This window comes from Tetrahymena thermophila (assembly GCF_000189635.1).
Source record: "Tetrahymena thermophila SB210 genomic scaffold scf_8254511, whole genome shotgun sequence".
In the NCBI taxonomy this organism is placed as follows: domain Eukaryota; phylum Ciliophora; class Oligohymenophorea; order Hymenostomatida; family Tetrahymenidae; genus Tetrahymena; species Tetrahymena thermophila.
Window position 1 is genome coordinate 1 of NW_002476286.1, and position 16,200 is coordinate 16,200.

A 16,200-nucleotide genomic window follows, 5' to 3' on the forward strand; every position below is an offset into this window, starting at 1 on the left:
TATTATTTGCATTTTTATTAACTTAATCCTGATTTAAGTAATCCGTAATTTTTGATATTTTTTTTTAAGTTTTATTATTATTTTTAGCAGCATTTTTGACTTAAATGAGCCCAATTTAATTTACTATATTTTTAATATCTTCAGTTTTCTTTACTTATTCACCACTTTATCCGCTTTACTAATTTATTGGCTTTTCATTTTCATTGGGGAATGTGTTCTCTTAAAAAAGAATTTTTTAAGAATTTAAAACTCTTACTTTTTTTATTGTTGGCTCAAAATTTTCAGCTTTTTAAGGGGGTTGTTATTTTTAAGATTTTTCAATTTATGACACCTAACTTTTATTTTATTTTTCATTTTTTCCTTCTAATTAACTATTTAATGATATATTTTATCTTCAATATTTAAAAAGTAGAAATTAAATTGGTGATGAAGGTGCATCAGGCTTAGGTTCTGCTTTAGCAAATTGCATTAATCTCTCAAATTTGACACTTGACCTTAGGTAAAAACAGTTTATTTGTTTTGGATTGTGATATTTTTAATTATAAAAACTAATTAAAAACAATAAAGCTCTTTTTTCTTTTTCTTTTTATTGTGCTTGCTTTTTTTTGTTGTTTCTTTGTTAATTTAGCTCATCATTTTATTTTCAACTTTTGCTTTTATTATTTATTTCTTATTATTTCATATTTTTTCTTCATTTTTTCCTTCTAATTAACTATTTAATGATATATTTTATCTTCAATATTTAAAAAGTAGAAATTAAATTGGTGATGAAGGTGCATCAGGCTTAGGTTCTGCTTTAGCAAATTGCATTAATCTCTCAAATTTGACACTTGACCTTATGTAAAAACAGTTTATTTGTTTTGGATTGTGATATTTTTAATTATAAAAGCTAATAAAAAACAATAAAGCTCTTTTTTCTTTTTCTTTTTATTGTGCTTGCTTTATTTTGTTCTTTCTTTCTTTGTTAATTTAGCTCATCATTTTATTTTCAACTTTTACTTTTATTATTTATTTCTTATTATTTCATATTTTTTCTTCATTTTTTCCTTCTAATTAACTATTTAATGATATATTTTATCTTCAATATTTAAAAAGTAGAAATTAAATTGGTGATGAAGGTGCATCAGGCTTAGGTTCTGCTTTAGCAAATTGCATTAATCTCTCAAATTTGACACTTGACCTTAAGTAAAAACAGTTTATTTGTTTTGGATTGTGATATTTTTAATTATAAAAGCTAATAAAAAACAATAAAGCTCTTTTTTCTTTTTCTTTTTATTGTGCTTGCTTTATTTTGTTCTTTCTTTCTTTGTTAATTTAGCTCATCATTTTATTTTCAACTTTTACTTTTATTATTTATTTCTTATTATTTCATATTTTTTCTTCATTTTTTCCTTCTAATTAACTATTTAATGATATATTTTATCTTCAATATTTAAAAAGTAGAAATTAAATTGGTGATGAAGGTGCATCAGGCTTAGGTTCTGCTTTAGCAAATTGCATTAATCTCTCAAATTTGACACTTGACCTTAGGTAAAAACAGTTTATTTGTTTTGGATTGTGATATTTTTAATTATAAAAGCTAATAAAAAACAATAAAGCTCTTTTTTCTTTTTCTTTTTATTGTGCTTGCTTTTTTTTGTTGTTTCTTTGTTAATTTAGCTCATCATTTTATTTTCAACTTTTGCTTTTATTATTTATTTCTTATTCTTTCATATTTTTTCATCATTTTTTCCTTCTAATTAAATATTTAATGATATATTTTTTCTTCAATATTTAAAAAGGTCTAATTAAATTGGTGATGAAGGTGCATCAGGCTTAGGTTCTGCTTTAGCAAATTGCATTAATCTCTCAAATTTGACACTTTACCTTACGTAAAAACAGTTTATTTGTTTTGGATTGTGATATTTTTAATTATAAAAACAAACTAATAAAAAACAATAAAGCTCTTTTTTCTTTTTCTTTTTATTGTGCTTGCTTTTTTTTGTTGTTTCTTTGTTAATTTAGCTGATCATTTTATTTTCAACTTTTGCTTTTATCATTTATTTCTTATTATTTCATATTTTTTCTTCATTTTTTCCTTCTAATATGATATTTTAAACTATAAAAATGAATATAACACAAAAAAGCTCTTTGAATATATTTGATAGCTTTATTTATTTTATTTTTTTATCTTTTTTATTCCACTCAAATTATTTTATGTATTAATTTAATTTTTAATTTAAAAGTTTATTCTATTTTGATATTTATTTTAAAATTTACACAAATTTATTATAAAATGTTTAGCTCAATGAATAAATCATTAGAACTCAAGGTAAAAAGCAAGTGTCTTAAATCAAAAAGATTAGTTGTCTTTTAGATAAACTAATGGTGAAAAAAGGATGAATAAATATAAAATGTTTGAATAGTATTATATATTTTATTATATAATATTTTGAAAAAGTGTTTTTAACCTAAAATATAAATAGATAGATAGATTTTATATTATTAAATATTATTCATATTTTTGTAAGTAAATAAATTATTTATAAATAAAAAAATTAAATTTACTTAAATAATTTAATCCTCATAAGCAAACTCTCTGGTTTCTCCAAAAATGATCAAATAATTTGAAACTTTTAGTGTTATATTAAATCTTATTAAATTATATAAATGCCAAACTTTTTAGTAATATTTTAATCTTAAACATTATCCATCAATCATATTTCTATCCTTTTTTTATTTAACATGATTAATTAGATACCATGATTTAAATAAAACCTCAGGGAGAAATCAATTTTACTTTTTATTTTAACTTTAGTGGTTTTAATGTTTTGTTTTTTTTTTCTCAAATTTTTAATTTATCTTATGATCATTTTTTTCATTTTATATTTTTTAAAATTATAAAATAATTGTTTTTTTAAATTATCATTTATTCATTCATACAATACAAATTTGATTTTTTTATATAAGAATATTTAGAGTAAATTAAGGAATTTAAAAGTCGTTAATGCTAAATTTGGCTTTTTATAAGCTTATTTCATATCAAGAATTTATGTAATTTTTTTTAATCTGATTTGATAAATTTTATAATGTTTATCTTGTTTATTTTTTATTATAAAATGTTCTCTAAATATTCTAGAAAAATGCAAATTGGAGGTTTGCAGGTTTTGCTTTATCTATGGGTACTTATGAAATAAATATGTATGTATTAGCAAAAAAATGCAAGATGTGAAAATGGATGCTGAAAATGATCTTTGTTTTTGGAGTCAATCATTAATTTTTTTTTTTTTTTTGATATTTTAAATTTAGTTTAGTCGCTTTATAAAAAAATTTACATTTTTTTTTTATGTATTTACTTATTTTGAATAAAAGATTTTAATCAAATAAAAAAAAAACAAAGGGCTCAAAATTTTTAGTTTTTAGAAATCATGGCTCAAAAGCCTATACAAACAATAAGCACAATCATCAAGCACGACCATTAAATTAATATTAATAAAATTTAGATTGCTATAAATATCTCGTTGACTTGGTAATGAAATAAAAATATATAAAATAGAAAAAATTGCTTAAAATCTTACTGATGATTTTGAATTTAGTATAAAAGTAAAATTAAATATTCTATCTAAGTAGATCATTATTAAATTTAAAGTAATATATTTCAACCAAATAATATATTATTATTCATATATAAATAAGCCATAGTTTGAATTTTACTTAAAGGATCTACTTAAAAAATTAATAAGTTATATTTGTGAATTAATATTTAATAAATTTAGATATTTATTATAAAAATTTTGATTAAAAATATTAAAAACATGTAAGAAAACAACGAAATAAAAAAAATATGAAAATGATTAGTCATATACAGTACTGTTTAGAAAATAAATAAGTTAAAGTCTTTTTTAATAACTAAATACTACCCTTTATTTTACAAATGGAAATTGTTGATATTTAACTATTTTCAAGAAGAGTTATGCTTGTAAATTAATTTTAATTTTGATTGATGGAATATTATGAATAAAATACTGAAATTGAATAAATGTAAAAAGAAAGAAATAAATAAATAGATGGTTCTATTAGTGAAAAAGTTAACATATTATGTTGAATAAACAAACACTACTTATGATTTTACTGATGAAATAATTTATTTATAATAAATGCACTGAAATAATTAAATAAGATTTATTTACTATCTTATTTCATGGTTAATTTATTCTTTGAACAACCAAAGAGATAATTTTAAAATTTATCTTTTAATTTTCAGTATCAAAATCAATCGCTGTTTTTTTTTTACAATCATATTGATAGAATCAAATTATTTTTAAGAAAAGAAATTAAATTAATCCTATTTATTTAATTGTTTATTTATTTAAAAGATATTCATTTTAAATAACTTAAATATATTTAAAGGACTTTGTAGCCTCCGCCATAGTGTTAATTAAATAATAGGGAAAAGCAAAATAAATTTAGAATGAAATAGAATCCTTCATAGAGAAGCTTAGGATTGTAGTAATCGTTTAATGAGGGATAAGAAGACAATTTTGAATATAAAAGCTTCTAGGATAAAAACGATTTTTTCGATGACACTTCTAACATCTAACTTAAATCATAAAATTAGTTAAAAAGCGCCTAGAATTAAAGCGAAAATAGGTCTATATAAAATGGAAATAATGTAAGCACTAGAGGAAACACGAATAAGCTTTTATGCGATAACATAATCATTTCGTTTGATCATGTTTTATCTGATATTGGTATTGGACCATATCAATATTTATTTTATGCTGTTATGGCAACATTAGGCTTGACTGAAGGAGCATAAGTTTCAGTATTTACTATTATGATTCCTTTACTTAAAAATGAATGGGATGTGTAAGATGATGCTAACTCCCTACAAGTATGCTTAGTGTTTTTAGGGTTTTTGGTTGGTAGCGTTTTAAGTGGGCAATTCGCTGACAGATATGGCAGAAAGAAACCATTTATTTATAGTAGCTTGTTAACAGTTGTATTTACTATGCTACAGGCTATTACAACTAACATAATTTAAATGACTATTCTTAGATTCCTTTGTGCAATACTAGGTAATTCATTTCTTTTACTTTTAATTCTCTTTATAATTTAATGCTCGAATCAAAGCCAAATTAAAAGATATTTTTTGTAAGCTTAATTAAAAAACAGATAGTATTTTATTATGAATTAATTGTTTGATTTTTTAAAAAAATAAAATAATTTTTATTATTTAATTACTTATTAGTTGGATTCTTTGGACCTTTAGGTGTTACATTGTTAGCAGAAGTAACTCCTTTGGCAGTTAGAGGAAGATTCATGAGTTTAATTACAGTTAGCTTTTCACTTGGTTAGTTATATGGATAATTCATTGGGTATTTTACTTTAGAAAGTTTGGATAAGGGTAATTGGAGGGCATTAATTGTTTGGACAGGACTACCAGGATTATTAGCATGGATAATAGGTTATTTATATTTAGATGAAAGTGCAAGATTTGATATTATTGATGGAAGGTTTGAAGAAGCATTTAAAATAATAAATAAAATGAATCGCATGAATGGAAATAGATTGAATACAATTGAAATTAGTGAATCAACGAAAAATCACCTTAAAACATGGTCTAGAGAAGTCAACAAAAGTCTTCATTAATAAAAAGGAAGTCTTGCTTCACTATTTAAAGGTGATGGAAAATTGATTACTCCCCTTGTTTGGTTTAATTGGTTTACTCTCAGTTTTATGTATTACGGAATTTTAGTGCTTATGCCTAAAATGATGGATGAAATTATGAAATTAACACATAAACAAAAAGATCCCAATGATGCAAATGATATGGTTAAATTAGCTTTGAGTACTTTTACAGAAATGATCTCAGCTAGTATAGCTTCCTTTTTAATTGAAATAAAAGGATTAGGCAGAAAAAATTCGATGATTATTTGCTATATACTATAAGCAATTGCTTGTCTTATGGTCTATGTTGATGGAATGGATCATTTCGTTTTGTGGGCTTCTGTTTGCAAATTCTTTTTAACAATGACCTTTATTTTTTCCTATTAATTTACAGCAGAAGTTTATTCAACCAAAATTCGCACAACAGGAGTTGGAATGGCTAATGGAATAGGTAGAAGTGGAGGAAGTGTAATGCCTTGGATTAGCTTTTATTTATAAAGAATAAATCTTTTTGCTCCCTTTTTACTATTTAGTTGCTTAAGTTTACTAACTGCTTTAGTTGATTTTATTCTACCTTACGATACACTAGGTAGAGAATTAGATATTGCAGAAGATGAAGACGAATAATGAGGTAATTTAACAAAAAATAAATGAAATGAATATTGTAACTATATCAATTTTTCAATACCCAAAGTGTAATAAAGAAATCAAATTTTATTCAAAATGTTATATCCTTTATGCTTAAATATTTACTTTATATCAGCAGAGTTTATTGTAATAATTTTAATTCAAAATACTTTATTTTTCTCTAATTATACTTATTTATAAATTGGTTGAAGTTAATATATTTGTGTATTTATTATTGAGGTTTTGCAGTAATTAAAAGTTATTTTGTTGAATTTCAATTTCGTAAAAGGTTTTTTTTTTTGAATTAAAATAGAAATTGAGTAAAACAAAATTATAGAAAAAATATATAAAATAAAAAATAATATATTATAATAATATTTAAACAAAATTTATGCACATTTTAATTTAATTAAATTATTTATTTATATAGATTTTCACTTTTTAAAAAAATTAATGTTTTCTTTTCCAAGGCTTTATTTTTTATATGATAATAAAGATGATGGAGTTGTTGATGGTTTTTTAAGAGAATCTTTTTTAATGTCTTTACTACTTTTTAAAACTCCTAAATTGGTGTTATTTGTTGCTGGTTATGTTTGATTAATTTTATTAGTATTAAATTTTTGTACTGTGAAGGACTTTTATCTTTGATTTTAAGGTAAATTTGTATTGATATTACTGCTACTTGCTTTGCTTTCTTCGCTGGGCTTTTCTTAAGCAGTCATTTAAAATTTACTGACTGATTTAGGTTTATTAAGAACACTAAACTTATTTACACTACCAGGTTTTCTATTCTAAATATTGCTAATGTTGCTTGAGAGAGGTTTTGTCACAGAGGATTTTGTATTAAATCTATAAACGCTTTAAGGTTTTTAAATAACTAGTTTGGAAGGAGTATTGTTATTTGCTATGTTAGAAGTAAATAAAGCTTTACTCGCCTATCTAAATAGCTTATTGTAAAACTCGTTTAGTTTATTATCCCACATATCTTTGTGCTTATCTTGCTCAGCTAACTATGATACGCATCCCTTTACCTCATTAAATTTTTGGTGCATGATGTTAATTGAGTTCTTAATAGTATCTCCTAATTCCTTTATTTTTCCGATACCTTTTTCTAAACACATTTATCTCTCATCTTCTGCTTATTCTTATTATCGATTTTCTTATTTTGGTAAATTGTTAATATTGATATTTCTGGTGCTAATTTATTCACAAGATTAGCTATTTGTAAATTAATTAATCTAATTTTCTTGATTTTTTACTAACTATTCCTTGTATTGTTAGTAAATTTTTTTTGAGAAATCTACATAAGAAAGTTGAATTCCTCCAAGCACATCATCTTTAACAGAAAATGAGCTTTCATTTTTTTTACTTAACTCACTTTCATTATTTTTCTAAGAATTAACATTTATTATCTAAATAAATTATTGGTATAAAAATTCAAACATGTTAAAAAGATGAAAAAAAAAAATGGTACCTATGACTAAGATATCTCTTTTAAAACATTAGAGGATTATGGCTAATCAATAAATTTGTCAGCCTCTATTTGTAATAAATTTTCTTCTTATTCCTCTAAAAATTAATTTTAATCATTTATGTACAATAAATCATTTTGTGTCTCATTCTATGGTAGACTTTGCTATTAAAATTAGTCTGAATCCTTAAGTATGGAGGAGGTTAATGTATATTTATTGTCTCTTAGACCCTCATCGAACTCAGCAATCACTTACTCCAATTTATCTAACGATTCTATATTTTCATTTAATGGTGAATTTCCTATGGACTTTGTAAAAATGTCATCCATGTCTAATAAATTTTCCTACATTATTAACTTTATATTTAGATACTATTATGGCTAATCTATATAAATGTATATTTTTTCTATTAATTATGCTGAATTGAAAGTTGGCTTTGTGTCAACTTTTATTTTATTTTTTTTAGTTTAATTAGAAATTTTTTTAATTAAAAAACAATGAAATTTCAAGAAAATAGAATGAACAATATCTTTTAGTTTTTAGATTATAATCCTATTTAATAGTTATGTTGATTATTTCAAAAATTGAATGATATTATTTGTTCATTGATTTTCATAAAATCAACGTATCTTTTTTCAATTCATATTTTTTCAAGAAGATTTCTAATTCTTATCATTGATTGATAGAGCTTCATATATATTTTAATAAATTTTATTTTTAAATTATTAATTTATTTTGAATCTTTTATATTACCATTATTTAACAGCTAGTATTTCTTCAAATAAATATTTAAATTTTTGTTTAAGTTTATTTTAGTATTTAATAATCAATTATATAAGATATAAAAAATTCTATTTATAAAAATATATTTTTTATTCTATGAAATCTTTTTTCCATCCTCATTTTAAAAACAATAAATTTTTCTTATAAATCATCTTTATTAAAAAATTTACAACATAATTAAAACAATTTAATAAAGTTTTATAAATTGAAATTTAATTGTCCATAAATAAATATTTCAATTTTTAAAAATTTCTTAATATTGTATAAACTTTAAATTGGCTAGCAGCCAGATAAACTTAGGGTTAATTACATATATATATATATTTATTAAATTTTAAAACATAAATTGTGTAATATTTAACATTTATTCCATTTTTATAAATAAATTAATTTAATACTTTTAAATGTTTAACATTTTTATAAAAAAAATATTTACTGTACAAAAAATTATTAATTTAGCATCTTACAGTATTATTAATCCACAATATTATCTTCCTTGATAAAATATTGCATTTAATTTTTAAACATTAATTACTCATATCACAAAACTGGTTAAGTATTAAATATATAAGCAAATTAAAATTTATTTTATTAATCATATTTAACGGTTTCTCTTAAAAAAGATTTTATCCAAGAAATCCAAGAAGAATAATTAATTTGTCTAATAAACTTTAAATTTATTTTATATTCTAGTTTTATGGATTTGAATACATATTTAAGCTTAAAAGTCTAGATGATATATCAAATCGAAGCAAATTTATAAAATATTTTTTTACACATACATTTTATTTCAAATAATTATTTAACTTTTAATAATGAAATTTACTTATTTTTAATGGTTTCTTTTAATATTTTTATGGAAAGATTTCATTTTGACATAAAATAGTTAGTTTAGTACTTAATAAATAGATTAATTAATATTAATTTAAATTATATACATTATTATTTTTCTCATCAAAAAATTTCCTCATATTCATCATTTTTATTTAATTAAGGTTGCATTCTATTTATCTAATCTAATATAAATTCTTGTGGCTTTTCATTTTATTCAATATTTTATTATTCTCCTTAATTTAAATCTACTTCTTATAAATCTTAACCAGAAGCATCACTTTAAATATCATCTTATTTATCTTCTTCTTCTAGTTCATTTTTTTAATTTTTATGCTCTGATAGAAGATCATCTTCATGTTCGTTTTTTGAAGCTTATTTTTATTGAGTCCTAACAGAAGGATTTTGCTTAAAGTCAATTTACATTTCTAAGATTTTGAAAATAAATAAATAGAATTAATTACCATTTATTTAAATTATAAAATGTTTACCCTCTAACTATTCAGCAAAATCTTCAAAGCCAATATCAGACAAAGCCTTAAATAAGATATTTTTATTAATTTTTTTCTTTAAATCGCCTTAGCCATGTTTCGCACTGTTAAATATAAATTACAGGTGAATAATTTCAATAATAAATGTGATAAATTTACATAGTAGCTAAATAAAATAAAAACAAAGAAAGACATTTTGAGAATTCTTTTCTAAAATTAGATGAAATAACTGTATCTTTTCCTATTTTTGCTTTAAGAAAGTTAAGAACGTATGATGCTTAAATTTCTGGAATTTTATCTTCTTAATTTTTAGACATTTAATGTATTAATTATCTTTATTAAACCTATTATGTTGCCAAATATAAATCTTGTACTAATTAAATAATTTGTTTGATATTTAGAATCTAAAGTAATTAATTATATAATTAAATTTGCGCCAAAAATTATAAAGAGGCAAATTTCAACCAAAAAAATGTCCTACTTTAAAAACATATTTAAGTTGTTATTTTAATAAATTTCATAAACACTATTTTTGGAGATATTAAATATTTTTAAAATATTAATGCATTATTAAACAAACTATTTAATCATTTATTTTATTTTTATTTATTATTATTTAATCAAAAAAATAATTATTCAAGCTAATTTATTCTTTTTTATAATATAATTTATATTTAAAATATAACAAATTATTAATTATTTTATTTTAAAGATATTTTAATTTTAAATTCAATAAATTCATAAACATATTTTTGCAGATATTAATTAGTTATTAATGTATTTTTTAACAAATTTATTGATCATTTATTTCATATTAACATATTTTATTATATTATTTGCTTATTAAAAATTAAGCCTAATTTTATAAAAAAATAATAATTATTAACATTTTTATTTTATTTTAGATTAAATTGTTAATTGTATTATTCATAAACACCATCCTTAAAGATATTTATCAATTGTTTAATTATTAAAACATTATTAAATAAAATTTTTGATCTTGGTTTATTATTATTAAAAAATTAAAAATCTACAAAAATTAATTATTCAAAATAATTTATAATTTTTTTAAATAACTTTTAAATTAAAAAATAACAATTTATTATATTTTTAATTTAAAAGATATTTTGAATTAATTGTTAAAATTCATAAACAAATTTTAGAAGATATTAATCAATTATCTTATATTGATTATTAAACAAATTTTTGATTATTAATTTTATGTTGATTTATTATTATTTGATTATTAAGAATCAGCAAAAATTAACTATTCAAGCTGATTTATAGCTTTTTAATATAAAAAATACTTTAAAAAATAACAAAATTATTAAATTTTTATTTTTAAAGATATTTTAAAATTCTAATTCAATGAATTTTTATAAACACCATTTATGAAAATAATAATTAATTATTTAATTATTAATGCATTTTTAAATAAAATTTTAGATGTTTATTTTATACTTATTAATTATAATTTAATATTCAAATATCAGTAAATGTTAAATATCCAAACTAGTTTTATATTTTTTTAGAATAGTATTTACTTTAAAGAATAATAAATTATTAAACTGAAAATTTTAAAGATTTTATAAGATATATTGATAAGATAGATAGATTAATTCGTGTTGAAGTATTCTTTTAAGAAGGCTTAGAGATTTTGATAAGGAAGGTGTGGTGGTGTTTTTGGTATAAAAATCCTATTGCTTAATATTAAGTTACAACATAACAAAAATTTAACAGTTTTTTTCTAAATATTTGGATGTGAAAAACAATAAATTTATTATTTAGTTATTTAATTCTAATAAGAGAGTGAATTTTAAATATGATTAAGTGCATGTGCATGAGGAAAGATGAGTCATGTATTTATTTATTTAATTAATTAGTTTATTTGCAAATAAATGAATGAATTGATGAATAAATAAATATTAGTGGAATTCTTTTACGATTAATAAATTTGAAAAAATTTAAAGAAAAATTCAATTAAAGCAAGAAAAAATTAATTTTAATTAAAAAAGAGAGCGTGTTATCAAAGGTCGAAGTTCAATTAACAGTAGAGAATAAATAATTTATGTCTTAATAAGCTGCTTAGTAGTAACCCCAGCAAAAATAATCCGAGTAAGGTTAGAATAATAACAATGATCAAGGTGTAGCCAACTACCCTACTGAATAAAAGATAATAGAAGAAAAGACGGAAAATAAAGTAACAGGTGAAAAGATTATTAAAAAGTATTCTAGAGGAAAGTTATTAGGTAGTGGAGGTTTTGCAAAATGTTATGAAGTGATTGCTTTAGACACAGATCCGAAGGCAATATTTGCTGCCAAGATAATTCCAAAGTCAACTTTAACTAAAAGCAGATAAAGAGTGAAATTGATTTCAGAAATTAAAATTCATAAGAGCTTGCATCATAAGAATATTGTTTAGTTTGAGCATGTTTTTGAGGATCATGATAATGTTTACATTCTTCTTGAATTGTGTCCTTATTAAACTCTTAATGAGCTAATCAAGCGTAGAAAGCGTATTACAGAATACGAAACATAAATTTACGTAATGCAAATAGTGAATGCCCTGAAATATCTCCATTAAAATAAAATTATCCACCGTGATCTTAAATTGGGCAATCTATTTTTAGGTGACAACATGACACTTAAAATTGGTGATTTTGGTTTAGCTACTAAAATAGAATATGAAGGAGAGAAAAAGAAAACAGTATGCGGTACTCCTAACTATATAGCACCAGAAATACTTGAAGGAAAAGATGGGCATTCCTATGAAGTTGATATGTGGTCATTGGGAGTCATCATTTATACTTTGCTTATTGGAAAGGTAAAAAAACTTTCACAAAATCTAAATTATTATTTTGAAAGCAGCGATTTCAAAAAATTAATCAATCTCATCTCAAAAAGAAACAACTTGAATCAAAAAATTATTATTTTGTTTGAAGGCAATAAAAAATTATTATTTTATTTGAAAGTAAAAGAAAATTATTATTTTGAAAGCATTAAAAAATTATTTCTTTAATGGTAAATCAAATACTGAAAGGTCCTTTCAATTTATCATTCTTCTAAAAAATAAAAATATATTTTTGGAAGAGTAAAATTTTGTTAAAAAATTAAAAATCTATTCCTAAATAAAATGAGTAAATAATTAAAATTTTAACTAGAACAAAAATAAAAAAGTCAGTGGATTTTTTTTACTAATTGCTAAGATTTTGATTTTATAACAATTTAATGAATATTTAGTAACAATTTTTATATAAAAAAGCCTCCATTTGAAACTAAGGACGTCAGAACTACATATAAAAGAATCAAAATGAACAATTATTGTTTCCCAGAATAGATTTAAATATCTGACAATGCTAAGTCTATCATCACTAGCATTTTAAATTTGAATCCTTAAAAACGTCTAACATTAGATGAATTATTAGAGCACCCTTTCATGCAAGGAACAGCTTTGAATCCTGAAAATTTACCTATTTCTTCTTTAGTGGTGCCATTTTAGAAGCCTAAAAAGGAAGCATTAAAAGAAAAGAGTAATAACTAAATAGTACAAGATTAAAAGATAGGTTCAGGAAGCTTAGCTTCTACTTAAAGCTAAATGAATATGGCAGCAACTTAATCTGGGTTATAACTAAACGGAACAAAGGATTTAAATGGAAATATGAGGTCTTAAAGCAATAAAAATTTAGGTAGCAACTAAATGGATCAAGCAAATTTGTTAAAAATGTAGTCTATGCAAACTTTAAAGCACGGATAGTTTAACAGCGATTTAAATTCAGAAAATATTTTGGTAAATACTCCTCCAGCTTCAGAAATATGGGTTACTCAATGGGTAGATTATTCAAATAAATACGGGTTAGGATATGCACTGAATAATGGAACTATTGGTGTATTCTTTAATGATTTTACTAAAATTGTAATCGATCCAGAAGGTCAGTATATTGAATATTACGAAAAATAGCCTGAAGAGAAATACCAAAAAAGCATAACCTTCACACCTGATAATTATCCCTAAGAACTCAAGAAAAAAGTTACCCTTTTAGAGCATTTTAGAAGCTATTTACAAGGCGATCATGGATCTAACAATTAAAATGCTAATAATAACTACGATGTTAATCCTCCAAGCACATTCTTAGATAATTAAACTGGTAAAAAAATGTTGTATTATGTCAAGAAGTGGGTAAAAACAAAAAATGCTATTTTGTTTCGCTTGCAAAATAAGATTGTACAAGTCAGCTTCTCAGATAAGACTGAAATTATTTTAAACAGCATCATGAAAATAGTCACATTTAACAACAAGTAAGGCATTAGATAAAACTATCCCTTAACTCCTGATCTAAAAATGTACTCACCTGAAATGGAAAAGAGGTTAAAGTACACGAAGCAAATTCTCACAGATATCCTTAAATAAAGCTAACCTAGTTAAAACAATATTAATAACAACCCTTAAAACAACACATAAAGGCAACCAATGCAGCCTTCTTCATTATCGAATTAAAATAATTAAAATATAAATACAAATGGTGAATTATTAAACAATTCTTAAAAGTAAAACTTTGTCCTAAAATGAATTAATAATGAATCCAAATTTTTTATAAGAAATTAAAACAAATAAGTAAAAAAAAATATTTTATTATAATGAACAAAGCTTCAAAAATAAATTTATAATTTAATAAAAACTAAATTTAATAATATATTATGTTTTATCCTTTAATCTCTACAAAATGTATTATAAACTTAGTTATATCTTTAATTATATCAGCATTTCCTTTTCTATAAACAAGTCTTAACTACTTTCTAAAATTTGTTATCTAAATAAATAATTATCAGTTTCAATAAATATACACTATGAATGATTATAATAAATCATTTTTATAAATATTTTGGTGTTTATCTTTGGCCTAATTTTATAAAATTAATAAAAAATTTTTTCATCAAATAATTATTTTTAAATTTTAATATGATTATGGTAAATAAAAAAATATTTTTACAACCCCAATGATTCTTTCATTAATTTTATTAAAGAAAAACAAATCAATTTTCTTAAAGATTTTGTTGAAATATTTAATTAATACATAAGTAACTATGGATTAAAAGGATTGATAATGAAATTACAATTCCTGGATGTATTTACTATATTAAATAAAATTATCAAAAATTTCTTTATCTCCTAATATCTCTTAGCTTAAACTCTTTTTTGATTAGATAAATAAATTTTGAATGGATAAATAATATTCTTTTTAATTAAAACTATTTTTAAATATTATAAAAATAAGAAATTTTGTATTATTAAAATTAATTAATTTACTAGAAACAAATATTAGAGATTCAAAATTAACTAAAAGAAAAAAATGATTTAAAAAAAAATTGAAAGATTTTATAAAATTGAAAAAGTAATTTGTTATTTTATTATTTATAAATTTACATATTTTTTAATTAAATCAAAACAGTTTTTAGATTCTTAACAATAATCTATCACAAATCTAGAAATTTTCATAGCGTATAATCAATCTTTATTTTTTAATAAGAATTACCAAAAAATGTTTATTAAATCTTATTTTAATTTAAAAATTAATATTAAAAATGAAGATTTAATTATTTTTATCTTTTTCTTATTTATTTATTTATTTTATTTTTCAAGTTTGAGTTTTAATTTAATTAATTAATTTATTTTTTTATCAAATAAATTCTAAAAATTATTTTCTGCAAACTAAAAATATAACTTTTTATTTTAAAAAGTAATTAATATAAAGATGAAAATAATATTTCATAATTAATTTGTGGCCTAGAAAAGTGCGTTAACCTATAAATTTTTGTTTTAGGCTTTAAGTAAAAATAATTTTTTTTTATTTAATGAGTATTTTTTTACATTTTATTTAAAAAAAGTAGGAAAATAACTATAAATTTTAAATCTCTACTAGTTTTATTTACTTAACTTTAATTAAATGATTTATACATATAAAATTTAAATTTAGTTTTTTAAATTAAAAATTTTATAATTGTTAATTAAAATTTATTTTTTCTATTTTTTTTCATTTATAATTTTTTTTAAATAAAAAGGTTCTGCAAAATAAATGGCAAATTTGTGTAAGACTTAAGTTTTACTTTAGCAAAATGCCTTAATCTTTAAAAATTAACACTCGATCTCTCGTAAAAGAAATTTATTTGATTTTCTTAGAATTCTTTATAAAGAAAAAATAATATTTTTTATTGTTGCATTAAAAATATAAAGAATATTTGAAATTATTAATAAATTTACTACTTGCTTACTTACTTAAATTAATATAAGCTATTAAATTAAAATTTTCATTATTTAGTCATTTTCATATTTATTACATTGTCTTAATTTC

The 16,200-nt window shown here is 21.1% G+C and overlaps 6 protein-coding genes across 6 annotated transcripts; 3 read left to right on the forward strand and 3 right to left on the reverse strand. All coding sequences in view use genetic code 6, as the record gives it.

Moving 5' to 3' along the window:
* Positions 1 to 409: 409 nt before the first annotated feature.
* On the forward strand, positions 410 to 1,902 carry TTHERM_001443819 (oxalate/formate antiporter protein; the record flags this gene model as incomplete). The annotated part of the gene is made up of 5 exons (XM_012799118.1): positions 410 to 499; positions 751 to 840; positions 1,096 to 1,185; positions 1,441 to 1,530; positions 1,782 to 1,902. Coding segments are annotated over 5 exons (481 nt in total), but the record flags the coding sequence as incomplete, so codon positions are not given.
* A 2,548-nt stretch (positions 1,903 to 4,450) lies between these two features.
* On the forward strand, positions 4,451 to 6,279 carry TTHERM_01443820 (MFS transporter; the record flags this gene model as incomplete). The annotated part of the gene is made up of 2 exons (XM_001029547.2): positions 4,451 to 5,057; positions 5,231 to 6,279. 2 exons carry the CDS (start codon positions 4,451 to 4,453, stop codon positions 6,277 to 6,279), a joined length of 1,656 nt encoding a protein of 551 aa, XP_001029547.2.
* A 431-nt stretch (positions 6,280 to 6,710) lies between these two features.
* On the reverse strand, positions 6,711 to 8,230 carry TTHERM_01443830 (hypothetical protein; the record flags this gene model as incomplete). Its single annotated transcript, XM_001029548.2, has 2 exons — positions 7,751 to 8,230; positions 6,711 to 7,688 (listed from the first exon to the last, which is right to left on the reverse strand). The coding sequence occupies exons 1-2, from the start codon at positions 8,096 to 8,098 to the stop codon at positions 6,711 to 6,713; spliced, it is 1,326 nt and encodes a 441-aa protein (XP_001029548.1). The 5' UTR covers positions 8,099 to 8,230.
* Positions 8,231 to 9,485: 1,255 nt separating this feature from the next.
* Positions 9,486 to 10,170, reverse strand: TTHERM_01443840 (hypothetical protein; the record flags this gene model as incomplete). The annotated part of the gene is made up of 3 exons (XM_001029549.1): positions 9,486 to 9,790; positions 9,854 to 9,957; positions 10,013 to 10,170. The coding sequence occupies 3 exons, from the start codon at positions 10,168 to 10,170 to the stop codon at positions 9,486 to 9,488; spliced, it is 567 nt and encodes a 188-aa protein (XP_001029549.1).
* Positions 10,171 to 11,921: 1,751 nt separating this feature from the next.
* Positions 11,922 to 14,420, forward strand: TTHERM_01443850 (Serine/Threonine kinase domain protein; the record flags this gene model as incomplete). Its single annotated transcript, XM_001029550.3, has 2 exons — positions 11,922 to 12,677; positions 13,116 to 14,420. 2 exons carry the CDS (start codon positions 11,922 to 11,924, stop codon positions 14,418 to 14,420), a joined length of 2,061 nt encoding a protein of 686 aa, XP_001029550.2.
* A 923-nt stretch (positions 14,421 to 15,343) lies between these two features.
* On the reverse strand, positions 15,344 to 16,069 carry TTHERM_001443851 (hypothetical protein; the record flags this gene model as incomplete). Its single annotated transcript, XM_012799119.1, has 1 exon — positions 15,344 to 16,069. One exon carries the CDS (start codon positions 16,067 to 16,069, stop codon positions 15,344 to 15,346), a length of 726 nt encoding a protein of 241 aa, XP_012654573.1.
* Between the last annotated feature and the right edge of the window lie 131 nt (positions 16,070 to 16,200).